The sequence below is a fragment of the Erythrolamprus reginae genome, chromosome 1, assembly GCF_031021105.1.
Source record: "Erythrolamprus reginae isolate rEryReg1 chromosome 1, rEryReg1.hap1, whole genome shotgun sequence".
Lineage (NCBI taxonomy): Eukaryota > Metazoa > Chordata > Lepidosauria > Squamata > Dipsadidae > Erythrolamprus > Erythrolamprus reginae.
Window position 1 is genome coordinate 401,376,653 of NC_091950.1, and position 27,169 is coordinate 401,403,821.

At 40.4% G+C, this 27,169-nt stretch overlaps 1 protein-coding gene across 2 annotated transcripts in view; it reads left to right on the forward strand.

Moving 5' to 3' along the window:
* POR (cytochrome p450 oxidoreductase) overlaps positions 1–27,169 on the forward strand; it is a 111,176-nt gene that overhangs the window by 62,403 nt on the left and 21,604 nt on the right. For both annotated transcript variants that reach the window (XM_070735144.1, XM_070735143.1), the window contains exons 3-9: positions 5,417–5,465; positions 11,060–11,188; positions 13,735–13,884; positions 17,754–17,878; positions 19,889–19,978; positions 22,155–22,253; positions 26,009–26,125. In XM_070735144.1, coding sequence (XP_070591245.1) covers positions 5,417–5,465; positions 11,060–11,188; positions 13,735–13,884; positions 17,754–17,878; positions 19,889–19,978; positions 22,155–22,253; positions 26,009–26,125 — 759 coding nt within the window. The remainder of the gene's footprint in view (positions 1–5,416; positions 5,466–11,059; positions 11,189–13,734; positions 13,885–17,753; positions 17,879–19,888; positions 19,979–22,154; positions 22,254–26,008; positions 26,126–27,169) is intronic.

A 27,169-nucleotide genomic window follows, 5' to 3' on the forward strand; every position in this document is an offset into this window, starting at 1 on the left:
GCCCAGAAAGTGATGCACCACATTTTTTTCTCAGCCTACAGTAATGGTACGAAGGCGAAACGTTAGATATACATTATTTGAATTGTCAGGAGTGCGTGCGTAAATTTAGCGTTTCTTCAGACAAATAGCGTAGCTGCAGCAATGTTTCGAAATGGCGTCTGTAAGTGATGTACACTACAAGCAGCGTGTTGTCATTGAATTTCTCATTGCGGAGAAAGAAACTGTTTGGAATATTCACAAATGTTTGTTTACAGTTTATGGAGAATCTGCTGTCGACAGAAGTACGGTTAGTCGCTGGGCACAGAGGGTGAGGCCAATAGAAGACGGTTTAGCAGAGCTCCAAGGCTTCATGGCCAGAATAAGGAGTGGTACCGACAGGGCATACACACCCTTGTGTCTCGCTGGAGGAGGGCCATAGAACGAGAGGGAGATTACGTGGAAAATAGGGAGTGTAGAAGAAACATCATTCTTTCTTTTGTATAAGCTTCATTGTGTTCAATAAATAATTTTTGAATAGTGTTGGGCGAACCCAACGAAGTTTGGGTTCGGGTTCGGCACCCAATTTTTTTAAAAGTTCGGGTTCGACACCCAAGCCTAAACTTTTGCCGAACTTCCGGGTTCGGCGTTTGGGAGACCGCCGAGAAGCGCCCCGGCTGTTTCTGAAGGTGACAGCTGGGCGGCGGTGCTTCCCAGAACAGCCGGGGAGCTGTCGGCCGGTCGGGAGGCAAAAAAGGAGGTGGAGAATCCCACGAGGGTATTCCAGGGATGGAGCTTTGACATCACTGAGAGGTCCTTCCTGGCCAGCTGAAACGGGGACTCCAGGAACCCGAACTTTTGCCGAACTTCCTGGCGCTCTCCCAAACCCGAACTTTTGCAAAAAATTCGGGCTCGGGTTCGGTACACTGAACCGCGCAAAGTTCGACACAGACCCGAACTTTACAGGTTCGGTTCGCCCAACACTATTGTTGAAGAAAAAAATGTGGTGCATTACTTTCTGGGCGACCCTCATATATACAGTGGTACCTCTACTTAAGAACTTAATTCGTTCCGTGACCAGGTTCTTAAGTATCGAAGTTTGTAAGTAGAAGCAATTTTTCCCCTAGGTATCAATGTAAAAGCAAATGATGCGTGCAAACGCATTAGAAAAGAAATAAAAGCTTGGAATTTGGGTGGGAGGAGGAGGAGGAGGAAGAAGAAGAGGAGGAGGACAGTCGCTGCCGAAGGGAGAAGGTGAGGTGAGGGGAATCAAAAAAATCCAAAACTTTAAGGCTTAAAAAAAAAAAGAGGGACTCTGAGACGGTAGGGAGGACCATGTGCCTCCCATACCCCTGGCGCGAGGCTGCCTGTCATACACTGCGCCAGAGAGAGAAGTCCAGGGGGAATGGTAGAAAACTGGCCAGGCCTTTGTGCTGCTCTCAAATAGAAGCAGGGGTGGCGCAGCAGGTAGAGTGCTGTACTGCAGGCCACTGAAGCTGACTGTAGATCTGAAGGTCAGCAGTTCAAATCTCATCACCGGCTCAAGGTTGACTCAGCCTTCCATCCTTCCGAGGTGGGTAAAATGAGGACCCGGATTGTGGGGGCAATAGCCTAGCTCTGTTAAAAAGTGCTATTGCTAACATGTAAGCCGCCCTGAGTATAAGGAGAAGGGTGGCATAAAAATCGAATAAATAAATAAACAAACAAACAAATATATATCCTGGGAATTTTTTCCGGGCTCGGGTTCTTAAGTAGAAAATGGTTCTTGAGAAGAGGCAAAAAAATCTTGAACACCCGGTTCTTATCTAGAAAAGTTCTTAAGTAGAGGTACCACTGTACTGTATCTCGTTTTTGGAACTTCTGTATAGCCTTCTGAAGTGGTTCAGCAGTGAAGGGCCCTTCTCAAAATTATAAGCGGCTTCTAATTATTCCTTGAAAGGCCTGTGGTGTAAAACGGTTGCTAAGGCGACGGAGGTCTCTCGCTGGGAAGCTCCCCCTGCTCACTCTTGAATGGGTAAAAGTAGGGAGGGAGGGTGCAAGGGTCCTTGGGAATATTCATTTGTAAGTTTTTTCCCCTTTCTCATTCCTTTCGGCCGCTGCCAGATGTTGACATTCTTGGGTTTGTGCCGGGGCCCTCTGGGTAATTCTGAAAGCAGCCGGCGTGAATCCCAGAGGATCAGGCTGCTGGTGCCGTCTGACTCAAGAGGGGTCGGTATGCGGGCTTTGCTGGGCTGCAACAAAAGGAGGCCGGCCGCTGACTTGGAAGATCCAAGACGGGGTAGTGTGTGAGCAACTCTGGGGACGCTTTGTTTCAGAGTGAAGTTTAGCTGTCTGCAGCCAGTATGAGATTGCAGGGTTGTGAAATACTGCACCCCCTTCTCCCGCTGTTTCCAATTCACTATGGGTTGCACATTTTCAGCCGGGCCCGAGGAGACGTTTCCTGGGAGGTAAGTTTAACCTGGGAGGTTTGGAAGCCTTTGGTGGATATGGGGTTTGCTAAGTTGGGAGAGGGTCGGAGCGAGCCTTTAAAAATAAAAAAAAGAATGATTTTAATTGATTATATGAAGTTAAAAAGAAAAGGAGGCAAACAAAACGCACATAACAAAACATTAAATGGACATTTCCGTAAGCAAGCCTTTTAAATGCAAAAACAGCTTAGATGCAGGAAAACTGCTGACCCAAACATGGATGTTGCCATGGGAGGCCACTATTTGGGGGTGATGCTGAGAAGTTTTTCTCACTCTCTTCCATCCTCCCATACTAGCTTATGTAAAACGGAGCTCTTGCTACTAAAGAAATGAAATAAAGCAGAAATCTCTATTTGGCAGGGAAAGTTAGTTTTCAACCAAAAACCAACTCTAAGATATCTGCCTTGTGTAGGATACTAACGGAAGGGATGATAGCTTGGAAAGATTAGGGGCATAGAAACATAGAAGATTGATAGCAGAAACAGACCTCATAGGCGTGCCCTTATATTCTGTATTCTATTTTAGGATGGATATATGTTTATCCCAGGCACGTTTAAATTCAGTTACTGTGGATTTACCAACCACGTCTGCTGGAAGTTTGTTCCAAGCATCTACTACTCTTTCAGTTAAAATAATATTTTCTCACTTTGCTTCTGATCCTTTCCCCCAACTAACCTCAGATTGTGCCCGCTTGTTCTTGTGTTCACATATAGCACATTTAAGAACAGAAAGAGGGGTGCCACATCAAACTGAAGAGCCATCTTTTCATCCGATAACATCTGCGAGTTTCAAAAGCAAGAGATAAACACATAGTACCCAAGTTTCCCAAGTAATTCAAACCGAGAGGAATACTTGCTTTGGTGGCTGAGTTAAAAAAATAAGTGTAATGACTAGACCGATCTTCTCTATTCATTCTTTGATCGCCTCCAAAGTGAATAGCTGCATTGTGCATAGCTTGGGGTTACTGCTTTGAAAAGAGTTCACAATATTCCGCTGGCTAGTTACTGGTGTGTGTGTGTGTGTGTGTGTGTGTGTTGTACGTGTAGGAGAGCCTTATTAATCTATACCAGATGTAGGCAAAGTTGGCTCTTCTATGACATTTGGACTTCAACTCCCAGAATTCCTGAGCTAGCATGATTGGCTTAGGAATTCTGGGAGTCGAAGTCCATAAGTCATAGAAGAGCCAACTTTGCCTATCCCTGGTCTATACAAGTAGTCCTTGACTTATGACCACTATTGAGCCTTACATTTGTTGTTAAGTGAGACATTTGTTAAGTGGGTTTCCTCCCAAATTTGTGACCTTTGTGCCACTGGCACAATCACTGCAATTGTTAAGTCAGAAACCTGGTTGTTAAGTGACTTGGGCTTCCCCGTCAAAAGATTGCAAAAGGGGATGATCACATGACTTTGAAGCAATTGCCAAACAGCTGAATTTTGGTCACATGATCATGGGGGGGGGTCTACAAAGGTGTGAAAAATGGTCGTAAGTCACTTTTTTCAGTGCTGTTGTAACTTGGGAATGGCCACTAACTGAACTGTTGTAAGTCAAGGACTACCTGTAGTGGCAAACTGGTAGTAACTAACTACTAACTTGCTAAACATTTTATTAAACTCTTGGAATTGTATGCCTTTCAAAAAAGTATACTGGTTGGAAAAGATGTTTCCAGATTCCTGGTTTGATGGTGGGGACTTTGAAAAACAAGACATTCTTTAAAGTGTTTTAGCCTACTCTTGAATATGCTGTTGTTAACATAGAAGTCCGACGGCAGAAAAAGACCTCATGGTCCATCTAGTCTGCCCTTATACTATTTTCTGTATTTTATCTTAGGATGGATATATGTTTATTCCAGGCATGTTTAAATTCAGTTACTGTGGATTTACCAACCACGTCTGCTGGAAGTTTGTTCCAGGGATCTACTCCTCTTGCAGTAAAATAAAACCCTTAACACTTTTTTAAACACACCCAGTACAGTTTTTCCCAAGCTGCAAATGGGAATGTCTTTCTTACCCCTGTCCCTTAGCCACTCTCCATAGGAAGCAGTGATAAAAGAAGGATTAATTTTGGGGGTCTTGTTTATGTTCCACTGATAATTGGGGGGTGTGAACCAGAGAGAATCTTGCATGTGGATTGTGAAAAAGAGTTTATGCTCCAGGCTAATGCTTCTCAACCACAAGCATTCTGGCTGGGGAATTCTGGGAGTTGAAGTCCACATATCCCCACCCCAAGACTTTCTGACTCCAGAAAACGTTGGTTGCGATGCAGCTGATAGAGACTATTGGCCTTGGTCTGCTAAGAAAATAGCATTACAGTGTTCCCTCGATTTTCGCGGGTTTGAACTTCACGAATGGCCTATACCACGGTTTTTAAAAAAATATTAATTAAAAAATACTTCGTGGTTTTTTTCTATACCATGTTTCCCACCCAATGACGTCATACGTCATCGCCAAACTAATAATTTTTGCAAATAACAAAAAAGAAATTATTGTTAATAAATAATTATGTTTATAAATATCAGGATCACTAAGTGTCTTATTCAATGGTGAGTACCAGTAATAATGGTGAGTAAATGGTTGTTAAGGGAATGGGAAATGGTAATTTAGGGGTTTAAAGTGTTAAGGGATGGCTTGTGATACTGTTCATAGCCAAAAATTGTGTTTTTATTTCCGCATCTCTACTTCGTGGAAATTCGACTTTCGCGGGTGGTCTCGGAACGCATCCCCCGCGAAAATCGAGGGAACACTGTATAATGCAGCTGCCAGCTCAGTCTTGCCGAACTTGATGCCTGCTAATTAAGATGGCTTATCATAATTAATATCCCCAAAATATTGTTTGTGCCACTGAAACGATTAAGGAGCGTGACAGATGTTGATAAGTAGCAGATTGGAGAATCTGCTGAACAAGTCAGGGGTTGGTGCATAACTGCAAATGTGAACGTTTCCAAAACCAATCCTTCCTTTCCTTTCTTTTTTAGTGGACAGTCAGCAAATGAAAACAGTTTTATTGAAAAAATGAAAAAGACGGTAAGTTTCACTTCATTATTTTCATGGTTAGTGCTTACTGAAACAGGCTTGTTACCTAAGCTTTTCCAACTATTTCAGACTCTTTTCAGTATGCGAGTGCCAGCTGGAAACAGAACATAGATTTTTTTTTGGGGGGGGGGAGGTGAAATATTTTTAAGTCTTGGATTCCCAGATGTAGTTGGAGTAGTGCTGTAATGTCTGCTGCTCTTAATCATGTATCTGGGAATAATAAATAGTAGAAGAAGAATTCGCTGGAGTATTATTTTCATGTCATGTCATGCTGGGAGAAAGCATGTTTGTGTAAAAATATGTATTTAGTGTAAAATATTGCTAAGAAATTAATGATTTGTTCACCAACAGCTTGGATTGCCCCAAAATTAGTTTCCTGGGTAGCATGCAAATCCATGGGTGGTCCTACAGGTAGTCCTTGATTTACAACAGTTCATTTAGTGACCATTTGAAGTTATAGCAGGCACGGAAAAAGTGATGTACAATTGTTTTTCACACTTACTTTTTTTAAAAAAATAAACTTTATTTAAACACACAAACAATAAAACACATGGAAAAAGAAAAAAAATGAAATAAAAGTTGGACAATTTGGACAATTTGATATTACAATTCTAATAGTGCTTATTTACTATTACATGGATTGTATTTACATATATACATCATGTTTTGCCAAATATCTTATTCTTTATTTTAAACAAAAATCTTTATTAATTATTTACATTAAGAAAAGTAAAAGAAACAACACAACATTTACAGAAGAAACAAGAAATTACATAAGATTACATAATTACATACATACACTCAAGACAAAATAAAGCATTATGCTTTAAATGTGAGTTGTTTTTGGTATCAGAACTTAGTAGTTGCACCTGCTAAATTGCAGGATAATTGGTTTTTGCAGCTTATTCATTTATAACAATTTTTTTCCTTATTTATTAATACACATAAATCTCGTTAATTTATTAATATCCATTTCTATGTGATTACTTTCATTTTCTCTATATTTTTCCATGGTATAATGGTGCCTTGAAACAACAATATTTACTTTTAACAACAGTTTAATTTTTCTCTCTTAGTTTTTTGTATAAATTGCATTATTATTATTATTATTATTATTATTATTATTATTATTATTATTATTATTATTATTATTAGTCAGATCTTATTCTTGTTCTGGTCTGACTGGCTGTTCCAAGAATACGGTCCTTACAGCAGTGTTTCCCAACCTTGGCAACTTGAAGAGATTTGGACTTCAATTCCCAGAATTCCTCAGCCAGCGAATGCTGTCTGGGGAATTCTGGGAGTTGAAGTCCAGATCTCTTCAAGTTGCCAAGGTTGGGAAACACTGCCTTAGAGGTTTGTAATTTTCAAAATAACATTTCTTTATTTAATTTCCCTCATGGTAATTCATCAGAATACCTCTCCGACATGCAGAATTGCATTCCAAACTCACTGGCAAAAAAAAGGTCATAAATTATTTCTAAATGAACAGACTGTCAACTTCAAACATATCCTTATCTCTGGGTTGGTGCACACTATTTTAAAACAGTTTTGTCATATATGGAGGATTAGAAACAATTGATTTTTTTCCCAAATTTTCACCATACCTAACAAAAAAAAAAATCAGGTTTCTTTTCTATTTTTCTCTCTAGTATTTCCTCCAACCACGTTTGAATTTCCCCCCAGTATCTCTGAACTTTGTCACAACTCCACCACCACATGTGATAATGTGATCCAAATTCTTTATTGTATCTCCAACATCTAAGTGAATGCTTTTTGTCTACTTTAGCTAATTGCGTGGGAGTTATATGCCACCTGAAGTACATATTGTGGCTAATGTTATCTTTTTGTTTCTGCTCCACGTTTGTTGCCATTCATTTAAAGTAATGGAGTAGTCAAAATCCTGTGCCCACTTAATCAAAACAAATATTTTGCTTAGCAACGTACATTTTGGACCGCCTGTAGTAATAGTAGTCCCGAAACATCTAGAGCAGGGGTTTCTAACCTTGGCGACTAAGACTTGTGGACCTCAACACCCAGAGTTCCTCAGCCAGCTTTGGAAGTTGAAGTCCACAAGTCTTAAAATTACCAAGATTGGAGACCCCTGATCTAGAGCAGTACATGAACTCCAGGAGCATTGACAAAATCACCGTTGGACAATTACAAAAGGCAGCTCTATTTGGAATAGCTTATACCCTGCAATACCTTTAATCTCATCAGACAAGCACATCTGCGTATTCTAGGTCCTTGAAAAGGGCTCAACTTGTGGATAAAAATGCCAAATCTAGTCTAAACCTTGGATTGACTTTGAAACGAACCATAATAATAATAATAAATACCAAAATGCCGTCTAAACATGCTGGCTGCAACAAGTCATAATAATGATAATGTGATTTTTAATAGGAAAGTGTTTTTAATAGGAAAGTGTTTTTAATAGGAAAGTGAACACAAGAACAAGGGGACACAATCTGAAGTTAGTTGGGGGAAAGATCAAAAGCAACATGAGAAAATATTATTTTACTGAAAGAGTAGTAGATCCTTGGAACAAACTTCCAGCAGACGTGGTTGATAAATCCACAGTAACTGAATTTAAACATGCCTGGGATAAACATATATCCATCCTAAGATAAAATACAGGAAATAGTATAAGGGCAGACTAGATGGACCATGAGGTCTTTTTCTGCCGTCAGACATCTATGTTTCTATGTTACTATGTGATTGCTATATTTCTTTCCATTTCCTTCTGTTTCTTTTACCTTGTAGATTATTTTGTAATTAAAGTAATGTTCTAGAAGAGATAACTTGGTTACCAAGAACAGAGAATAAAAATCATATAAAACAAATGCATAAAACCATACTAGTCTAGACTTTTAGCTATGCAATTTGGGATTATATAAATCCTTCCATTCCTCACCATCCAGTCAGATCTAAATAAGCTTCTTGGATGAGAAGCAAAATGTCTTTAATGAAAACCAGAAAATTCAGTTGCCTCTTGAAAAAGCACCTTTGGGATGACTAAGAATCCTTATAGATTTCAAGCTGGTAGTTCACATGCGTGTATCCCTATCCCTTTTCTGGTCATCCAATAGAAAAACAGCATGTTTTCTTTCTCTGAGTTTGGAGTTCAGTGGATGCAGAGAATGGGCCTGGAGTTGATCAACTACCACTCATCCGAGCCACTGTTGGTGAAAATAATCTATAATTATTTTCATCCTCCGTGTGAAGAATAGATTTTTTTAGGAGTGGCCAGATCAGTTTGTTTATTGGATACCACTTTCTCAAGGAGGAATTATTATTATTATTATTATTATTATTATTATTATTATTGTTGTTGTTGTTGTTGTTGTTGTTGTTGTTGTTATTGTTGTTGTTGTTATTATTATTATTATTATTATTATTATTTATTAGATTTGTATGCCGCCCCTCTCCGTAGACTCGGAGAGCTGTTGGATAAGTCAGTAGTCTAAATTTTCCTTAGCTTGCTTATAATTTAAGACGAAAAGGGCACAGAGAACAGTTAACATAATTTTAACATTCCCCCAAAAGTTGCAAAGGTATAACAACAACAACAACGGAGTTGGAAGGGACCTTGGAGGTCTTCCAGTCCAAACCTTCTTAAGCAGGGAACCCTGCACTACTTCAGACAGATGGTTATCCAACATCTTCTTAAAAACTTCTAGTGTTGGAGCATTCTGGAGGCAAGCTGTTCCATTGATTAATTGTTCTGTTACTCTCCTTAGTTCTAAATGACTTCTCTCCTTGTTTAGTTTCCCCCATTACTTCTTCTTCTACCCTCAGGTGCTTTGGAGAATAGGTTGACTTCCTTTTCTTTGTTGAATACACCTTTGCATTTTCCTGGAAAAACCACATATAAAATGTTACCTGGAACCTGCACTTGTTCAGTCTATTCTCTGTGCATTCTGTTCTTTTAAAAAAAAAATTTTTTTTTTTATTAAGTTGCAAAGACAGACAAAACATACATTACATGTAACGTTTAGTGGAGCAACAATTGCTCCTCTCAAAATAGAAGTCATCTTCATATTTTTATAAAGATTTTATAAAACTAACTCTATCATTGTTTATAAAATACTTAGAAATATTAATTGTAAGACGATAAGTAAAAACACATCTAAAACATTTAAAAATATATAGAAATTTTAAGATTATAACTTAAAATGAACTATGAAGAAAATAAAAGAGAAATAGTAGAAGAGGAAAGAAGGAGTTTATCTTTATATTGTAAATAATCACTATCTAATAGAATATAACTACTAGGTACAAATATATTTAAAGTAGTGTAAAAATAAGGTTATCTCTGTTTCTTTGTATCCCACCAGATATATAACTTTTGCCAAACCTCATAAAATTCTGATTCTTCTTGGTTTTTCAACCTTCTTGTCATCATGTCAAGCTCAGCACATTCTAAAACTTTCTTAAATACTGTATATCTGTTTCTTTTGGGGTCTCAAAATCTTTCCATTTTGTGCATTCTGTTCCTAATTAGCTTTTCAAAATATTGCATGCTTAAGCTTGATTTAGAGTTGCCTGCAGCAGAATGTAGGCAGTGAAAACGCCCTACCATGCCCCCTCTGAGGTCCTCCAGAAGACAAAAAAATACCCTCCCAGAGCCTCCACGTGAGCCAAAAATGAGCTGGAACTAAGCTAGAGCAACATCTTGTGTGCCAGCAAATATGGCTCTGTGTGTCACTTGAGGCACATGTGCCATAAGTTCGCCATTACTGCTTTAGAGCAGTGTTTCCCAACCTTGGCCACTTGAAGAGATTTGGACTTCAACTCCCAGAATTCCCCAGCCAGCGAAGCTAGCTAGGGGTATAACAAGCAGGAAGAGGGAGATTATGATCCCGCTATATAGAATCCTGGTGAGACCACATTTGGAATACTGTGTTCAGTTCTGGAGACCTCACCTACAAAAAGATATTGACAAAATTGAACGGGTCCAAAGACGGGCTACAAGAATGGTGGAAGGTTTTAAGCATAAAACGTATCAGGAAAGACTTAATGAACTCAATCTGTATAGTCTGGAGGACAGAAGGAAAAGGGGGGACATGATCGAAACATTTAAATATATTAAAGGGTTAAATAAGGTCCAGGAGGGAAGTGTTTTTAATAGGAAAGTGAACACAAGAACAAGGGGACACAATCTGAAGTTAGTTGGGGGAAAGATCAAAAGCAACATGAGAAAATATTATTTTACTGAAAGAGTAGTAGATCCTTGGAACAAACTTCCAGCAGACGTGGTAGATAAATCCGCAGTAACTGAATTTAAACATGCCTGGGATAAACATATATCCATCCTAAGATAAAATACAGAAAATAGTATAAGGGCAGACTAGATGGACCATGAGGTCTTTTTCTGCCGTCAGACTTCTATGTTTCTATGTTTCTAAGTAGCCAAGGTTGGGAAACACTGCTTTAGAGGAATACGTTAATTTCTGTTTTGATTTCAGATCCAATTGTAGTGCTCGAGATAGAAATTATGATCTGGCATAAGTAGCTTTATTGACTTGGAGCAGTTCCAAAGTCGTTGCTAATTTTTCTTTCTCCCATTTTGATTTCCTTTCCAGGGAAGAAACATTGTGGTGTTCTATGGATCTCAAACAGGGACTGCTGAAGAATTTGCCAACCGCCTTGCAAAAGATGCTCAGCGTTATGGGATGCGGGGCATGTCTGCTGATCCAGAAGAATATGACCTGGTATGTTCTCAGCAGCCTTGACGCCCTTTTCAATCCCTGCTGGTGTCACCTGAACTTGAGGTTACATTGTCCTATCAAATCTGCTGAGATTTGAATTTACTAAATATTAGAAGATTGCTGTCAAAGAGGTGCGCATGGAATAAAACCCCCATGCATAAGTCTTTCTCAACCTGGTGCTACCCCTAGATCAGTGTTTCCCAACCTTGGCAACTTGAAGATATCTGCACTTCAACTCCCAGAATTCCCCAGCCAGAGAATGCTGGCTGGAGAATTCTGGGAGTTGAAGTCCAGATATCTTAAAGTTGCCAAGGTTGGGAAACACTGCCCTAGGTGATAAGACTTCAGCTTGCTGAATTTTCCAACCAGTGTGGTTTGATAAAATAGGAATTCTATATATACTGCTCAAAAAAATAAAGAGAACACTCAAATAACACATCCTAGATCTGAATGAATGAAATACTCTCATTGAATATTTCATTTGCCCAACTATTCAATTTGCACAACAACATTTGATTTTATTTTATTTATTGGATTTGTATGCCGCCCCTCTCCGGAGACTCGGGGCGGCTAACAGCAATAATAGAACAGTATACACAATAATCCAATAGTAAAAACAATTAAAAACCCATTAAAGTAAAAACCAAACATACATTCAGACATACCATGCATAAAATTGTAAAGGCCTAGGGGGTAAGAGTATCTCAGTTCCCCCATGCCTGACGGCAGAGGTGGGGCAAGGAGGGTGGGGGCAATTCTAATCTCTGGGGGGAGTTGGTTCCAGAGGGTCGGGGCCGCCACAGAGAAGGCTGAACATGTGAAATTGATTGTCAATCAGTGTTGCTTCCTAAGTGGACAGTTTGATTTCACAGAAGCTTGATTTACTTGGAGCTATATTCTGTTGTTTAACTGTTCCCTTTATTTTTTTGAGCAGTGTACATTTTACTTCGCACCATATTAGAAGGGTAAACAATTTGGGGAGAATTGCATAAGAAGAGCAATAGCAATAGCACTTAGATATACATACTACTTCATAGTGTTTTCAGCCCTCTTTAAGTGTCAGCCTATAGAATCAACCAATTGCCCCCAACAATCTGGGACCTCGTTTTATCGACCTCAGAAGGATGGAAGGCTGAGTCAATCTTGAGCCAATCAGAACTGAACTGTTGGCAGTCGGCAGAGTTAGCCTTCAATACTGCATTCTCTAACCACTGTGCCACCAGCTGCCAGCAGTTTGGCAGTTTGAATCTCACCAGGCTCAAGGTTGACTCAGCCTTCCATCCTTTCGAGGTGGGTAAAATGTGGACCCAGATTTTTTGGGGCAAAATAAGCTGTAAACCGCTTACAGAGGGCTGCAAAGCTCTGTGAAGCAGTATATAAGTCTAAATGCTAATCTGCTAGCTTTTTTCCCCTGGTGCCTCTCCAATTTCTCCAGCAGAAGGGAAGCAGCAATGTAGCCAGGATCTAAAGAATGATAAATGGTTTTAATTTTCATTTTTCTTTAGGCAGCAGGGATTGAGTATATAATTTCATGCCTCTAAAAGTTCTGCTGCTACCCTCCACCTGATGGGAAAATTGCAATAGGCAGATTTGGATAGCTACAGGTTGGGGAAAACTGCACTCGGTTATAATTTTGTGTAATTATCACTTGCTCTTCTAATAAAGCATGCCTTGTATCCTAGAGGCCTTGTCATCTCTCAAAAAGCTCTGACAAACTGTCAGAATTAAGACTGTAATAATGACAAGTTGACAACCCACCTAAAAGAATGGCTGGAATTGTATGTCACTTAGATCAGTGATTTTCAACCTTTTTTGAGCTGCGGCATTTTTTTTATATATACAAAATCATGGGGCACATTGAGCCGAGGGGGGGGGGGGTGCTAAAAAAAGTTTGGACAAAAAAATTATCTCTCTCTCTCTCTCTCTCTTCCTCCCTTTTGCTCTATTTCTCTCCCTCTTTCTCTCTTTCTTTCTTCCCCCCTCTCTCTCTCCATTCCTCTTTCTTTCTCTCTTCCTTCCTTCTTCTCTTTTTTGCTCTCTTTCTATCTCTCCCTCCTTCCCTGCCTCTCTTGCTTTCTTTCTCTCTCTCTCTTGCTTTCTCTCTCTCTTTCTCTCTCTTGCTTTCTCTCTCTCTTGCTTTCTTTCTCTCTCTCTTGCTTTCTCTCTCTCTCTGTCTTTCTTTCTTTCTCTCTCTCTCTTTCTTTCTCTTGCTGAGCTTCGCGGAACACCTGACCATGTCTCACGGCACACTGGCTGAAAAATACTGACTTAGATCAGTGTTTCCCAACCTTGGCAACTTGAAGATATTTGGACTATCCAGATATCTTCAAGTTACCAAGGTTGGGAAACACTGACTTAGATGATTTCTGTGAAAAGAAAGGGAATCGGTGAAGCTAGTCTTGCTCAAGACCTGAAAACTTAAGTGAATCTGATCGTATCGTCCAGCCTTTTTGTTAAATTGCTGGCGTGGTGGATAGAGAATTTCACTGTCTAGAAAGAAAAGCTGGTGTTTATGAGTTCCTTATTTTCTGTACCCTCTTCTCTTATAGTCGGACCTCAGTCATTTATCGGAAATGGATAAGTCTCTGGCAATCTTCTGCATGGCCACCTATGGAGAAGGTGATCCCACCGATAATGCCCAAGATTTCTATGACTGGTTGCAAGACACGGATACCAAACTGAGTGGTATAAAATACGCGGTGAGCTTTGATGATCTCGACAGTGTTACTTTTGTGATGGGAGGCAGTGGGTAAAACAGTGCTGCCCAGGAGTTAGGTTATTTCATTGCAATGTGGATATGAATGAATTCTGACTGTACAAAGCCCATCTGAGTGCAACCTTTATGCACTTTGTGAAAGCTAGGAGGGCTGGTCCCAGAAAATGATTATGATAAAGTGTTATGGTTATCCCTGATTCCTGATGCAAATGCTCCTTTGGCAGATTCTAATCGGAGAAGAATCAGAGTCCAAAGGGTAAAGGAGAAAAGTTATCTTTTTTGCAAGTGCACTCACGCAGGCTTGTTAAATTGTAGAGCTGGAAGATATCTTAGACCTCGCCTAGTCTAACTTCCTGCTCAGTGTCCACTAAAACAATTCTGATGTCCTTATTTAAAAGTCTCCCCTTCTTTCCTATTCTTCTGTTCTGTTGAATGCTCAACATTTCCAACTCTCTCTCTCCACTTTACTTTATTTTACATTGCTTTGCTTTATTTTGCTTTGCTTTGCTTTGCTTTGCTTTGCTTTACTTTTACTTTACTTTACTTTACTTTACTTTACTTTACTTTACTTTACTTTACTTTACTTTACTTTACTTTACTTTACTTTACTTTACTTTACTTTACTTTACTTTACTTTACTGTACAGTGGTACCTCTACCTAAGAACGCCTGTACATAAGAATGTTTCTAGATTCTAGTTTACAGAATCAGCACACTGCCCCCAACAAACTGGGTCCTCATTTTACCCACCTTGGAAGGATGGAAGGCTGAGTCAACCTAGAGCCGGTGGTGAGATTTGAACTGCTACAGCTGGCAGTTAGCTGAAGTAGCCTGTGGGGCTGCACTCTAACCACTCCGATACCCCCCGGAGTTGATGAACACAGTTCTTGTGTGGGCCAACTTGGCTTCTGTGCCCTCTGTATCCACGCCTGAGAATTGAGGAAGCAAACTGAGCTTCTTTAATTCCTCTGAGAATTGTTCTTGAATTTTGGAGCATTTGTGGATGATTGAGCTCCAGGGATCAGAGTTCTCTTATTCCTCTCTTTTCGGTCTATTCAAATGCATCATTAGCTCTTTGTTGGAGGTGTTGTGGTGTATGCCAAAAAAGAGGCAACAAGAGGGAGAGATTCAACCTTGACAATTTTTCCTTGACAACTGAAAATCTAACAAAGAGATCTCAAGCCTTTCTCTCATTATTTTACCTTCCTCGCTATTATATTCCCAGGGCTGCTTCTATGAAAACAGGCATTTCGCTCTCTTGTCTCTCCAGCTGTAAATAGTGTTTTTCAAGTCCTCTCCTTCCATGCCTACCATTGGAGAAGCTCTTGTCCACTTCCATCCTTGAACCATCCAGCTCTCCCAAATTAGTTGTTCTTTCAAGTGCTTCCATCTAATGGTCAACAATAAAATAAATGCAGCAAATAACTATAGCATATTTCTAACCTCTACAGTTAATGACCTAAGCTGGATAATATCCAGAGGTCTATGACGTCAATCACAGCTCACTTTGGCTACAGTCCTTCTCTCTTTCCCATTCGTATAAGAGGAGAGACGTGAACATAAATAATGTTATTTCCTCTTGAGTTAGACCTGGTGGTTTTTGTTTTTTTTGTTTTGCTTTGACCACTGCTGCTGCTTCTTTTATTGCTACCCTTCCAAAATGCATCTTGTGCTCCTTTGACAATATGATACCTTACATATCTATATGGTAGACTTTTTCTGCTCTGGAGGCAACACCAAGTTTTATTTTTGCTCTCCTCAGTCCTAATACACTTTTTCTCCTTCCCCCCATGAAATTTGATAGAATAGAATTTTTTTATTGGCCAAGTGTGATTTGGGCGCACAAGGAATTTGTTTTGGTGCATACGCTCTTAGTGTATATTAAATAAAATATACATTCGTCACCCAGAGTCAGTTTGGAGTTGGGTGGGTTATAAATCAATCAATCAATCAATCAATCAATCAATCAATCAATCAATCAATCAATCTCTCTCTCTCTCTTTCATCTATCTATCTATCTATCTATCTATCTATCTATCTATCTATCTATCTATCTATCTATCTATCTATCTATCTATCTATCTATCATCTCTATCTCTCTCCCTCTCATCTATCTATCTATCTATCTATCTATCTATCTATCTATCTATCTATCTATCTATCTATCTATCATCTCTCTATCTCTCTCCCTCTCATCTGTCTGTCTGTCTGTCTGTCTGTCTGTCTGTCTGTCTGTCCGTCCGTCCATCCATCCATCCGCCTATTTATGCCGCCAGGCTTGGGGTCACTAGAAGGGCGGCATACAAATCCAATAAATAAAATAAATAAATAAAATAAAATAAGTTGCTCATCCTTGTACCCAAATAACCATAAACTGCAACGAGGAGGAAGGAAGGAGTAGTGAGTTGTTTATTAGGTTGTTCAAAATTCTGCCATCATCATCATCATCATCATCATCATCATCATCATTATTATTATTATTAAAAGGTGGCAAACAAACAGTACCTAATTCTTCATCTGCCATCTATTTTCCCCACAACTACAACCCTGTGAGGTAAATTGGGCTGAGAGAGAGTGAGTGAGTGACTGGCGTGGAAACTCTCTTGGACAATTTCTTAAGCTTGAAAATAATCCAGTATGTATCCATTTCTCCCTGAAGCCAAATCTGGCCCTTCTCAGGGGAAAAAACCCCATAAACTCACAATTTAACCCATTTGGACGATAACCAATCAAGAAGGTTGCCTTTCTGTGAGATTAAGAATAAGAGTAATTTTTTCCTGACATCCAAAGTAATTCCTTATGAATTGGTTAGCTATGTAAATTTGTTTGTCTATTTTGATTTCTAGGCCGCCCTCCTACGGAGGCTCAGGGCAGCTTACAACATAAAGAATAAATACATAAACATAGCACGGTAGAAATTGAGGTTAAAACCCAAACCAATTTAAAAACTAAAATCCATTAAGCATACTAAAATCCCATTTAACAAGCCTAAAATCCGTCTCATTAAAACCATTCAGTCACATCCATCCATGTTTCTGTCTGGGCTGGAACAGAGTATCTATGTTTAACAGCCCCAAGCCTGTCTGTCTTCAGCATCTTCCGAAAGGCCAGGAGAGTGGGAGCAGTGCAAATCTCTGGGTGGAGTTGATTCCAAAGGGCTGGAGCCGCAACAGAGAAGGCTCTTCCCTGGAGCCTGCCAGCCGGCATTGCTTGGCTGACGGGACCTGGAGAAGGCCAAATCTGTGAGGCCCTGACTGGCCGCTTGGATACAGGAGGCAAGAGACAGTCCCATTGGACTTGATAAACACTGATAAATAAATACATAGAAACGTAGAAGACTGACGGCAGAAAAAGACCTCATGGTCCATCTAGTCTGCCCTTATACTATTTTCTGTATTTTATCTTCGGATGGGTATATGTTTATCCCAGGCATGTTTAAATTCAGTTACTGTGGATTTATCAACCAAGTCTGCTGGAAGTTTGTTCCAAGGATCTACTACTCTTTCAGTAAAATAATATTTTCTCATGTTGCTTTTGATCTTTCCCCCAACTAACTTCAGATTGTGTCCCCTTGTTCTTGTGTTCAAGAAGACTGTGTCCCCTTGTTCTTGTATCACCTCAAAAATGGATATCGTAAACATTTGTGAATCCACAAAAATGTATTCCACATCCAATTTACAAGGAGTAGGAAAACCTCAGGTCGAGCATTGTTTAATAGATGTTTTAAGGCAGAATCCTCATCTGAACTTGCTGAAAGCCTTGTGAAACTCAAAATTACCTTTATTTCCAAGGAGATATTCCTTGGATTCCTCTGATCGCCTCTGAACTGATCCAATCTTCTGCTGTTTTCCAGGTGTTTGGACTTGGGAACAAAACGTACGAGCATTTCAACGCCATGGGGAAATTTGTAGACAAGAAGCTGGAGGAACTCGGAGCCCAACGGATATTTGAACTTGGCCTTGGAGATGACGATGGAAAGTGAGTGGCTGCTGAAATCTTCACTCCCAATTGGTTGGTTGGCCAGGATAGAGGGCAGCCTGTAGCACCCCTGCATATCCACGTGCGATTTCGCTACCTGCCCAGGTGCAGTAGCAGAATTGCGCTGGACTCTGCTAGCACTCAGAGCCACGGGGGCGAGCACACGTCACCGTTCCACCTTAGCAGCCCACCTCTGGTCTTCAGGCATGGCCAATCCTAAGTGGAGTTGGATGCCTATTTTCTCTGGAACAGGGCTGAATAATGTGAGCCTTTTGAATCACATGGACCCGATCTGAAGTTACTGTTCAATTATAATTTTCAGTAAGACAACAAGGAAAAAATTGCTTCCATTTATGACATTAATATTGTTATCTTAATCCAGGGGAAAAACTCAAAGCTGGATAAAAAGGCTAAATCCATTCTAAAACATAGGATGTGTGATCAACTGTAATAATACCTTACTATAAACATTATACATTAAATTATGCATATATTATGTATGCTTTATTGTATACTTTCTTATATAAGTAACCCTAAGAAAGCTTGGAAATTGCCCTGCATAGCCGTCCTGAAGTTACCATGCAATTATAATTTTTAAGATAAAGAAGGGAAAAAATGGGTTAGGTTTATGATATCAACCTTATTATTTCTATTATTGTAGTTATTATAACTCTGTGATGGCCATCACTGAGTTATAGTAACTACAGTAATAGAAATAATAAGGTTGATGTCATAAACCTAACCCATTTCATGTACTGCCTACAAGCTTGAAAAATGAGTCCCTCTTCCAAATCCTTTTGTAAAACGTATTTGTTGTGTGAAATGCCTGATGCAGCTGAACAAGTAAAGGAATGCATTTAAGCAAGAGTAGTACTAGTTGAACTTCCTCCTGACTGCAATTTTTAGAGTCACAGGACTGTCTATTGCGTTGGGCCTTTGACCTCCCGTATGAATGCCAATAAAATCGATGTCCCATATAAATGCCAATAGATCTGATGTTGCCATTTCTATAACTGGTTAGAGAGACACATGATTGAATCTGCTCTTTCTTATGGCTTGGACAGTATATAAAATCAAAAAGGATGATAAGATGAGGGATCTGGATCAGGATTGTTCAACCTTAGCTACTTTGAAATATGTGGATGTTAACTCCCAGAATTCCACAGGTTATGGGAAATTGGAATCCACACATCTTAAATGTTCTGTCGGGCTCTCTGGTAGAATCCTCCCAAAAATGCACAGGTACAAATTTCAGACACACACACGTTTGAAAATTCAAAACAATGTTCTTTATAATGAAAATTCACTTAAACCAAGCCCTCTTTTGGTATAGCAAAGAGCACTCGTCTCCAAACAAACTGGTAATTTGTACAAGTCCCTTATCAGTTCTGTGATACTTAGCTTGCAGCTGTGAGGCAATTCACAGTCCTTCTTCTTTCACAAAGTGAAACACCCTTTGCCCTGGTTTAGTTTCAAAGCGGGGAAAAATCAGCACACAAAAAGTCAAAGTCAGTAAAGCCGTCACGAAACACAACGATCAGATAATCCTCCACAATGGCCAAACCCACAGGCTGCTATTTATAGCAGCCTCGCTAATTAACACAGCCCCACCCAACCACAGGTGGCCTCATTTTCTTTGATAATAATCTCTCAGTTGTTGTTGCCTATGCATCGCTCTCCGCATGTGTGGTTGTATCATTAACTCTTGTTCCGAATCCAAGGAGGAGCTAGATAATTGATCTCCTTCTGAGCTGTCTGCCCCACTCTCCTCCTCCCTGTCACTCATGTCTTCTTGGTCAGAGGAGCCTTCATCATCAGATTCCACCGGAGGCGAAACAGGCCTGCAGCATGTGGATGTCTCCCCCACATCCACAGTCCTTGGGGCAGGAGCAGGGCCAGAGCTAACCACAACATTAAAGTTGCTGAGATTGAGAATCTATAATCTATATACTGGATATTGAATATGATGCCTGTGGTTTTCCTCATCTCACCCTTCACTCTTTCCAACAGCCTGGAAGAAGATTTCATCACTTGGCGCGAACAGTTTTGGCCCGCTGTGTGTGAACATTTTGGCGTGGAAGCCACAGGAGATGAATCCAGGTCAGTGTGGAATAGCAACTAGTAAGAGAAGAGGGCTTGGGAACCCCTGATACACCTTCTGCAAAGAGCAGGTTGGGGCAATGCTGGGTCTCAGCTTCATTTTCAAAGGGGCCTTCAAGTAAACATCTCTTGATGTCAAGGTTCCAGGTAACATCCAAACTAAATCAGAGTCCAAGCCAAAGTGCTCCTCAAAGTTCCAATTTATTTCCAGAGCCATCCTGGCACCTACACTGGGGAACCTGAATCTGAGTTTCCCACTCAGTTGAAGGTTCACATCCCTTGTCCCCCACTCACAAACCTGTCACGTTGCCCACTCAGATTGTGCCAGAGTGGCAAGTCCTCCTTCCACTTCCGCCCAGGTGGGAGGGCATAGGATGTCCTTGAACCACTTGAAAGAATGCTTTGTTGCTGCATCTGTTCCCTCCTGAAAATCACCCCTCCCAAGTTGTTGTTGTTGTTGTTATTATTATTATTTATTATTATTATTATTATTATTATTATTATTATTATTATTATTAATTAGATTTGTATGCCGCCCCTCTCTGTAGACTCGGGGCGGCTCACAACAATAACAAGAACAATGTAAGAACAAATCGAATAATTTAAAAAATGCTAAAAACTCCATTATTAAAAGCAAACATACACACAAACATACCATCTATAAACTGTATAGGCCTGGGGGAGATGTCTCAGTTCCCCCATGTCTGATGGCAGAGATGGGTCTTAAGAGCTTTACGAAAGGCAAGGAGGGTGGGGGCAGTTCTAATCTCCGGGGGGAGCTGGAGAAGGCTCTTCTCCTGGGTCCCACCAAACGACATTGTTTAGTCGACGGGACCCGGAGAAGGCCAACTCTGTGGGACCTAACCGGTCGCTGGGATTCGTGCAGCAGAAGGCGGTCATAAACATCAGATCTTCTATAGATAGTGTGGCAAGCCGTTAAATTTATCACCAACTTCTGCACCGGCTTGACACTTCAGTTTCTAGCAAGAGCAGTTTTGCATGGTGGCAGCAAAGGACGATGGAGGTCCTGTCCCCATTCCCATTCACGTAACCCATGATAAACTGCTCTTGGAAAAACATGGCATGTAGAAGAAGGAGGGAGAAACCCTCAGCCTTGTGGCTCTGCTGTGATCATGGTGGAGTCCCATAAAGTCTTCCTCCAGGTTCACCATGTGACAATATGAGCTTCTTCCCACTCTGTCCCCTGAGATTGAAACCCCAGTCGCTATCTCTCTATTGGTACCCTGGCTTTATTAATTTTACAAATAACTCAAGGCAGAGAACATACCCAACATACCTTTCTCCTCCTATTTCCCCCTCCCCCCCCCCGCCAACAACAACCCTGGGAGGTGGGTTGGACTGAGAGGGAGCGACAGGCCCAAATTCACTCAGCCGGCTTTCATGGCTAAGGTGGGACTTGAACTCTTGGTCTCGTATTTTCTAGCCTGGTGCCTTATTATCATTCATTCATTCATTCATTCATTCATTCAATGTTTATGCCGTCCTTCTCCTTAGACTCAGGGCGGCTTACATGTTAGCAATAGCACTTTTTTAACAGAGCTAGGCTATTGCCCCCACAATCTTGGTCCTCATTTTACCCACCTCGGAAGGATGGAAGGCTGAGTCAACCTTGAGCCGGTGGTGAGATTTGAACCGCTGACCTTCAGATCTACAGTCAGCTTCAGGGGCCTGCAGTACAGCACTCTACCTGCTGTGCCACCCTGGCTCTTATTATTATTATTATTATTATTATTATTATTATTATTATTATTCACAACAATAACAACAATGTAACAAATCTAATACATTAAAAGAAGTCTAAAACCCATTATTTAAAAACCATACAACACACTCATACCATACATAAATAATATAACCCAGGGGCTCAGCTTCCCCATGCCTGACAACATAGGTGGATCTTTAATAGCTTATGAAAGGCAAGGAGGGGGGGGGGCAGTTTTAATCTCCAATGGGACTTGGTTCCAGTGGGCCGGGGCCACACAGAGAAGGCTCTTCCCCTGGGGCCTGCCAGACGGCATTGGTCACTGGGATTCGTGCGGCAGAAGGCGGTCCAACAGGTATTCTGGTCCGATGCCATGAAGGTCTTTATAGGTCATTACCAACACTTAACCACTTGACCAAACTTATATTTCCTTTCTTTCTTTTTTTTCTCTAGTATTCGGCAGTACGAGCTGGTGGTTCACAAAGACATTGCCCCAGCCAAAATTTACATGGGTGAAATGGGACGTCTCAAGAGCTATGAGAACCAAAAACCGTAAGTTCATGAAAAAAAAAAGGCTGAGAGAGATGAACAAGGTATGGAGGTCAAAACCCTCCAAGCATGAACTAGTGGCCGACCTCCCCAGACCAGGAAAGATGTGTAGAATTATGTCTGAACAGCACAAATGGACTGCTGCCCCCATGCGGGGAGTAGGGGGACACACAGTGGGGCTAGTAGGTTTATGCACTATTTATTGAATACTTAATAGTTTTTTTATTGTCCTTCTCTAGTATCTTAGTATGATCCTTAATTACTTTTAAAATAGGAAATAATTAAATAGTATATTTTTACCCATAAATGCTTTAATCATTTTAATAATTATCTAGAACTGAACTTTTATAGCAATTAAGGAAAATTGAGCTACTTGCCTAATCTGTTATTATACTGAACCTTGGGGGTTCAGTACAAAACCTTAAAATGTTACTGTGCTCCTCAACAAATAATGCTATCTATCATTTGTCCTTTTTGTGGCTATTCAAATAATGCCATTTAATCAACTGAAAAAGAATCCAAGCACTTATTTGAAAACTTATCTTGGTCGGCAAGCCACTCCCACCCAGTCACATGACCTTTAAGCCATCCCGACCACATGATTGTCAAGCCACTCCCACCTGGACACATGACCAGCAAGCCACTCCTACCCGGTCACATGACCGTCAAGCCACACTCACAAAACAAGCCACGCCTACAGTGTGGCAGTAAAATTTTTGGCAGCCCATCACTGTTGAGCAGTTTCCTTTATTGCAGTGTTTCCCAACCTTGGCAACCTGAAGATATCTGGACTTCAACTCCCAGAATTCCCCAGCCAGCATTCGCTGGCTGTGGAATTCTGGGAGTTGAAGTCCAAATATCTTCAAGTTGCCAAGGTTGGGAAACACTGCTTTATTGTATCTCACCTATAGACAGACGTCTTGTCAAACTAAGGCAACTATTTGCATTGCCATAGATATACTCTGAGAATTGCTAGAAAGGAGCCTTATTAATTCTCTTTCTCCTGGTCAAACTATGTAAGCTTGGCTGCCTCTTTGCCATCTGGAATGCAGCCCCTTCCTTTTGGGAATCCAGGTTACATTCCACACAGGGCTGGGATTCAAAATTTTTAGCAAGGGGTTGGTTCTCTGCCCGATTGCTGGGTGGGTGTGGCCATGGAGGGCGTGGCCTAGTCGGAAGTGATGGGCTCCTACAGGTACGGTCAGGTATGCAGAACCGGTAGAAAATTTTTGAATTTTTTTCTTTTTTCCCCCTTCTGGGCTCTGGGTATGTTTTTCCTATCACAGTTAATAAGGTTGAGTATGTATAATTTCAGAAGAGGTGTGCATGCATGTGTGTGTACATACACATACAGTTTATATAGTAAATAATATATATTTTTGTGTGCCTGTGTGTAATATGTATGTACACATATTTGATTGATTTATTATTTATTATTTATTATTTATTATTTATTATTTATTATTTATTATTTATTATTTATTATTTATTATTTATTATTTATTATTTATTATTTATTATTTATTATTTATTATTTATTATTTATTATTTATTATTTATTATTTATTATTTATTATTTATTATTTATTATTTATTATTTATTATTTATTATTTATTATTTATTATTTTTATTATTATTTTTATTATTATTTTTATTATTATTTTTATTATTATTATTATTATTATTATTATTATTATTATTATTATTATAATGATTGATTGATTGGATTTGTATTCCGCCCCTCTCCGAGGACATATATACATATAATTAAATAGTATATTTTGGATGTTCACTAGTAAATAGAGAGGGAAATTATATCTCCTTGAGGCAAGGAAAGGCCAGGCACCCTGATGCTAACCCAAAACCTTGATGTGAGTGACGTCAAGTTGGCCACCTCTAAGCCAGTCACATGACCTTTCAGTCACCCCTCGGTCACATGATCATCAAGCCACTCTCACATGATCTACCAAGCCACACCCACAAAACAAGCCACGCCCACAGTGTGCTAGTAAAAAATGTTTCGGCCCTTCACTGCTAGTTGGCCTCCTGCACCACGGCGGGGGTGGGTGGGTGGGGATTTTTGCCCTCCCCAGGTCCCAGAGGCTTTCCTCAAGCCTCTGGGAAGGTGAAAATGGCCGCCCCAGGCTCCAGAGGTCCTCTGGAAGTAGGAAATGGTCTGGCCTTCCTGAATTTCCAGTAGGCCCGTTTTTCGCCCTCCCTGAGCCTCCATGTGTGCCCTGCGCTTACCTGCATCCAAAATGGGCTTCGTGAGGATTCGTGGGAAGGGTGGGCTGAGGTGGGCAAGGCCAGCCAGGCGTGGGATTTAGGGGTTCTCCAAACTGCACAGAATTAGTTGGGGGAAAGATCAAAAGCAACATGAGAAAATATTATTTTACTGAAAGAGTAGTAGATCCTTGGAACAAACTTCCAGCAGACATGGTTGGTAAATCCACAGTAACTGAATTTAAACATGCCTGGGATAAACATATATCCACCCTAAGATAAAATACAGAAAATAGTGTAAGGGCAGACTAGATGGATCATGAGGTCTTTTTCTACCGTCAGTCTTCTATCTGTGTATCTTAGCTAGATCTTCTCCTGAACCCCTGCGAACTCCCGGCAGCCCACCCCCTGATTCCACACCGCAGGTGGGGGCTGAATTGGTTGTAAGCCTTTCCCCAGCTGCGACAATAAAATCTTGACCGTTTTGCAATGTTTGAATTCCCCTTGCAAGGAAATCTGAAAATACATCTTTATTATCTCAGCAATAGTGGTAGCAGTAATAGTTTTTCTTCTGTTGTACTTCCTTCTCCTCTTCCTGCTTCCTTTTAAAATTATTACTATTACTATTTCTTCCTCCTTCTGCTCTTATCACTGTCATTAGGCCGTCTGCTGTTCCTTCTCCTCCTCCTCCATCTTCTACTTAATTATTATTCCTTCCCCTTTTTACTCCTAGTGGGACAAAGAGCGATATATGTAATAAGCAGGGCACACAGACAATAAAAACAATAAAATTCAAGAAGTGATCCCCTTTCTTTCTTTCTTTCTTTCTTTCTTTCTTTCTTTCTTTCTTTCTCTCTCTCTCTCTCTCTCTCTCTCTCTCTTTCCTTCCTTCCTTCCCTTCCTTCCCTTCCCTTCCTCCCTCCCTCCCTACCCCCTTCCTTCGACTAAATTAAAAAATTAACCCCAGTAATACAGAAGCAACGTGACAAAATATTATTTTACTGAAAGAGTAGTAGATGCTTGGAACAAACTTCCAGCAGATGTGGTTGGTAAATCCACAGTCACTGAATTTAAACATGCCTGGGATAAACATATATCCATCCTAAGATAAAATACAGGAAATAGTATAAGGGCAGACTAGATGGGCCATGAGATCTTTTTCTGCCGCCAATCTTCTATGTTTCTATGTTTCGATTGGTTTCATTTTTTTTAAATTCTGAAGAACGGTTGATGCCGTGTAGAGTTATGGGGAAGCAAACTTGGTATATGTGCTTAAGCAGTTCCTAGTGATTTACAGAATAGAAAAATATATCAAAAGATATTGCATGAATTGTTTTTTGCAAATCCACTAGAGAAGATGCCTGGTTTACAGTGTGTGTGTGTTTGTGTGTGCAGTGTAGCATGGATGCCATTGCAAAAAATTGCTTTTGGGGCCTTTATTGTGAAGGACCTCCTTGAGTCCAGAAGATCCAATTGGCAATGCAATCAACCATTCAAATCATTAACCAGATCTGTCTCCCGGGTTTCTTTGTAGACCGTTTGATGCCAAGAATCCCTATTTGGCCCCCGTTACTTTGAACCGGAAGCTCAACGAAGGTGGAGAGAGGCACCTAATGCATCATGAACTGGACATCACTGGGTCCAAAATCAGGTAAATGGGAATTTTGGAGCTGGGAAATTTGGAGATTCTGGAATCAGCAAAGCTGCAGGGCACTGGAATGAAGAGGCTTCCTTTAAACACATGCTTGATGTCTATGTTAACTTTGTTACTTTCCTGTGTGTGGGTTAGCAAGTTGTATTAAGTAGTGCACAATTGGTTAATTAATAGTTCATTGTACTGTGCCAACTCTGCATACAGGGAGACCTTGGTTAATGACTGCCCTGTTTTTAGCAACCATTCACAGTTACAGTAGCGCTGAAAGAGTAACTTAACAACCAGTCCTTGCATTTAGGACTCTTGTAGTGCTTCTGTGATCACTTGATCAGGATTTGGGCATTTCGCAACTGGCAGGCTTTTGTGGCCTTTGCTTCGATTGTGACTAACATTTGTGCATTTCATAGCCAGCGTCCAACAAGCAGTTGATGGAGAAACTGGCAGTAAAATCACAAATTTGACCATCTGACCACCATTTGCGGTCAGATGGTGTTGACTGCAACCATATCACGTGGCGAAGGAGTTGCTGGCTCCAATTAGGGTCCTTAAGTGAGGATTATTTTTAATGGATAAATTCAATAACCAGTTGAAACACGTTGTATAAATGCAACCTTTAATCCATGTCAAAGGATTTGCCTCCTCCTTCTTTAAAAATTGTGACTCTTTGTAATAGAGATGAAATGCTAATAATCCTAGCTTTAAGAGTATTGGATTAATAGTGTTGATGAGAAACTCCCAGGCTTAGTGGGGACCCTTAACAAGGATTGTGAATCCAGTGATCAACTTCAGACTAAACCGTGGGTGAAATTCAGCAGGTTCTGAGAGGTTCTGGAGAACTGGTAGTGGAAATTTTGAGTAGTTCAGAGAACTGGAAAATTCCACCTTTGGCTGGCCCCATAGTGGGATGGGAATGGAGATTTTGCAATATCCTTCTGCCAGGAGTGAGAAGGAAGTGGAGATTTTTCAGTATCCTTCCCCTGGAGTGTGTGTGTGGGGTTTTTAGGGGGGGGGGAAGGAATGGAGATTTTGCAGTGTCCTTCC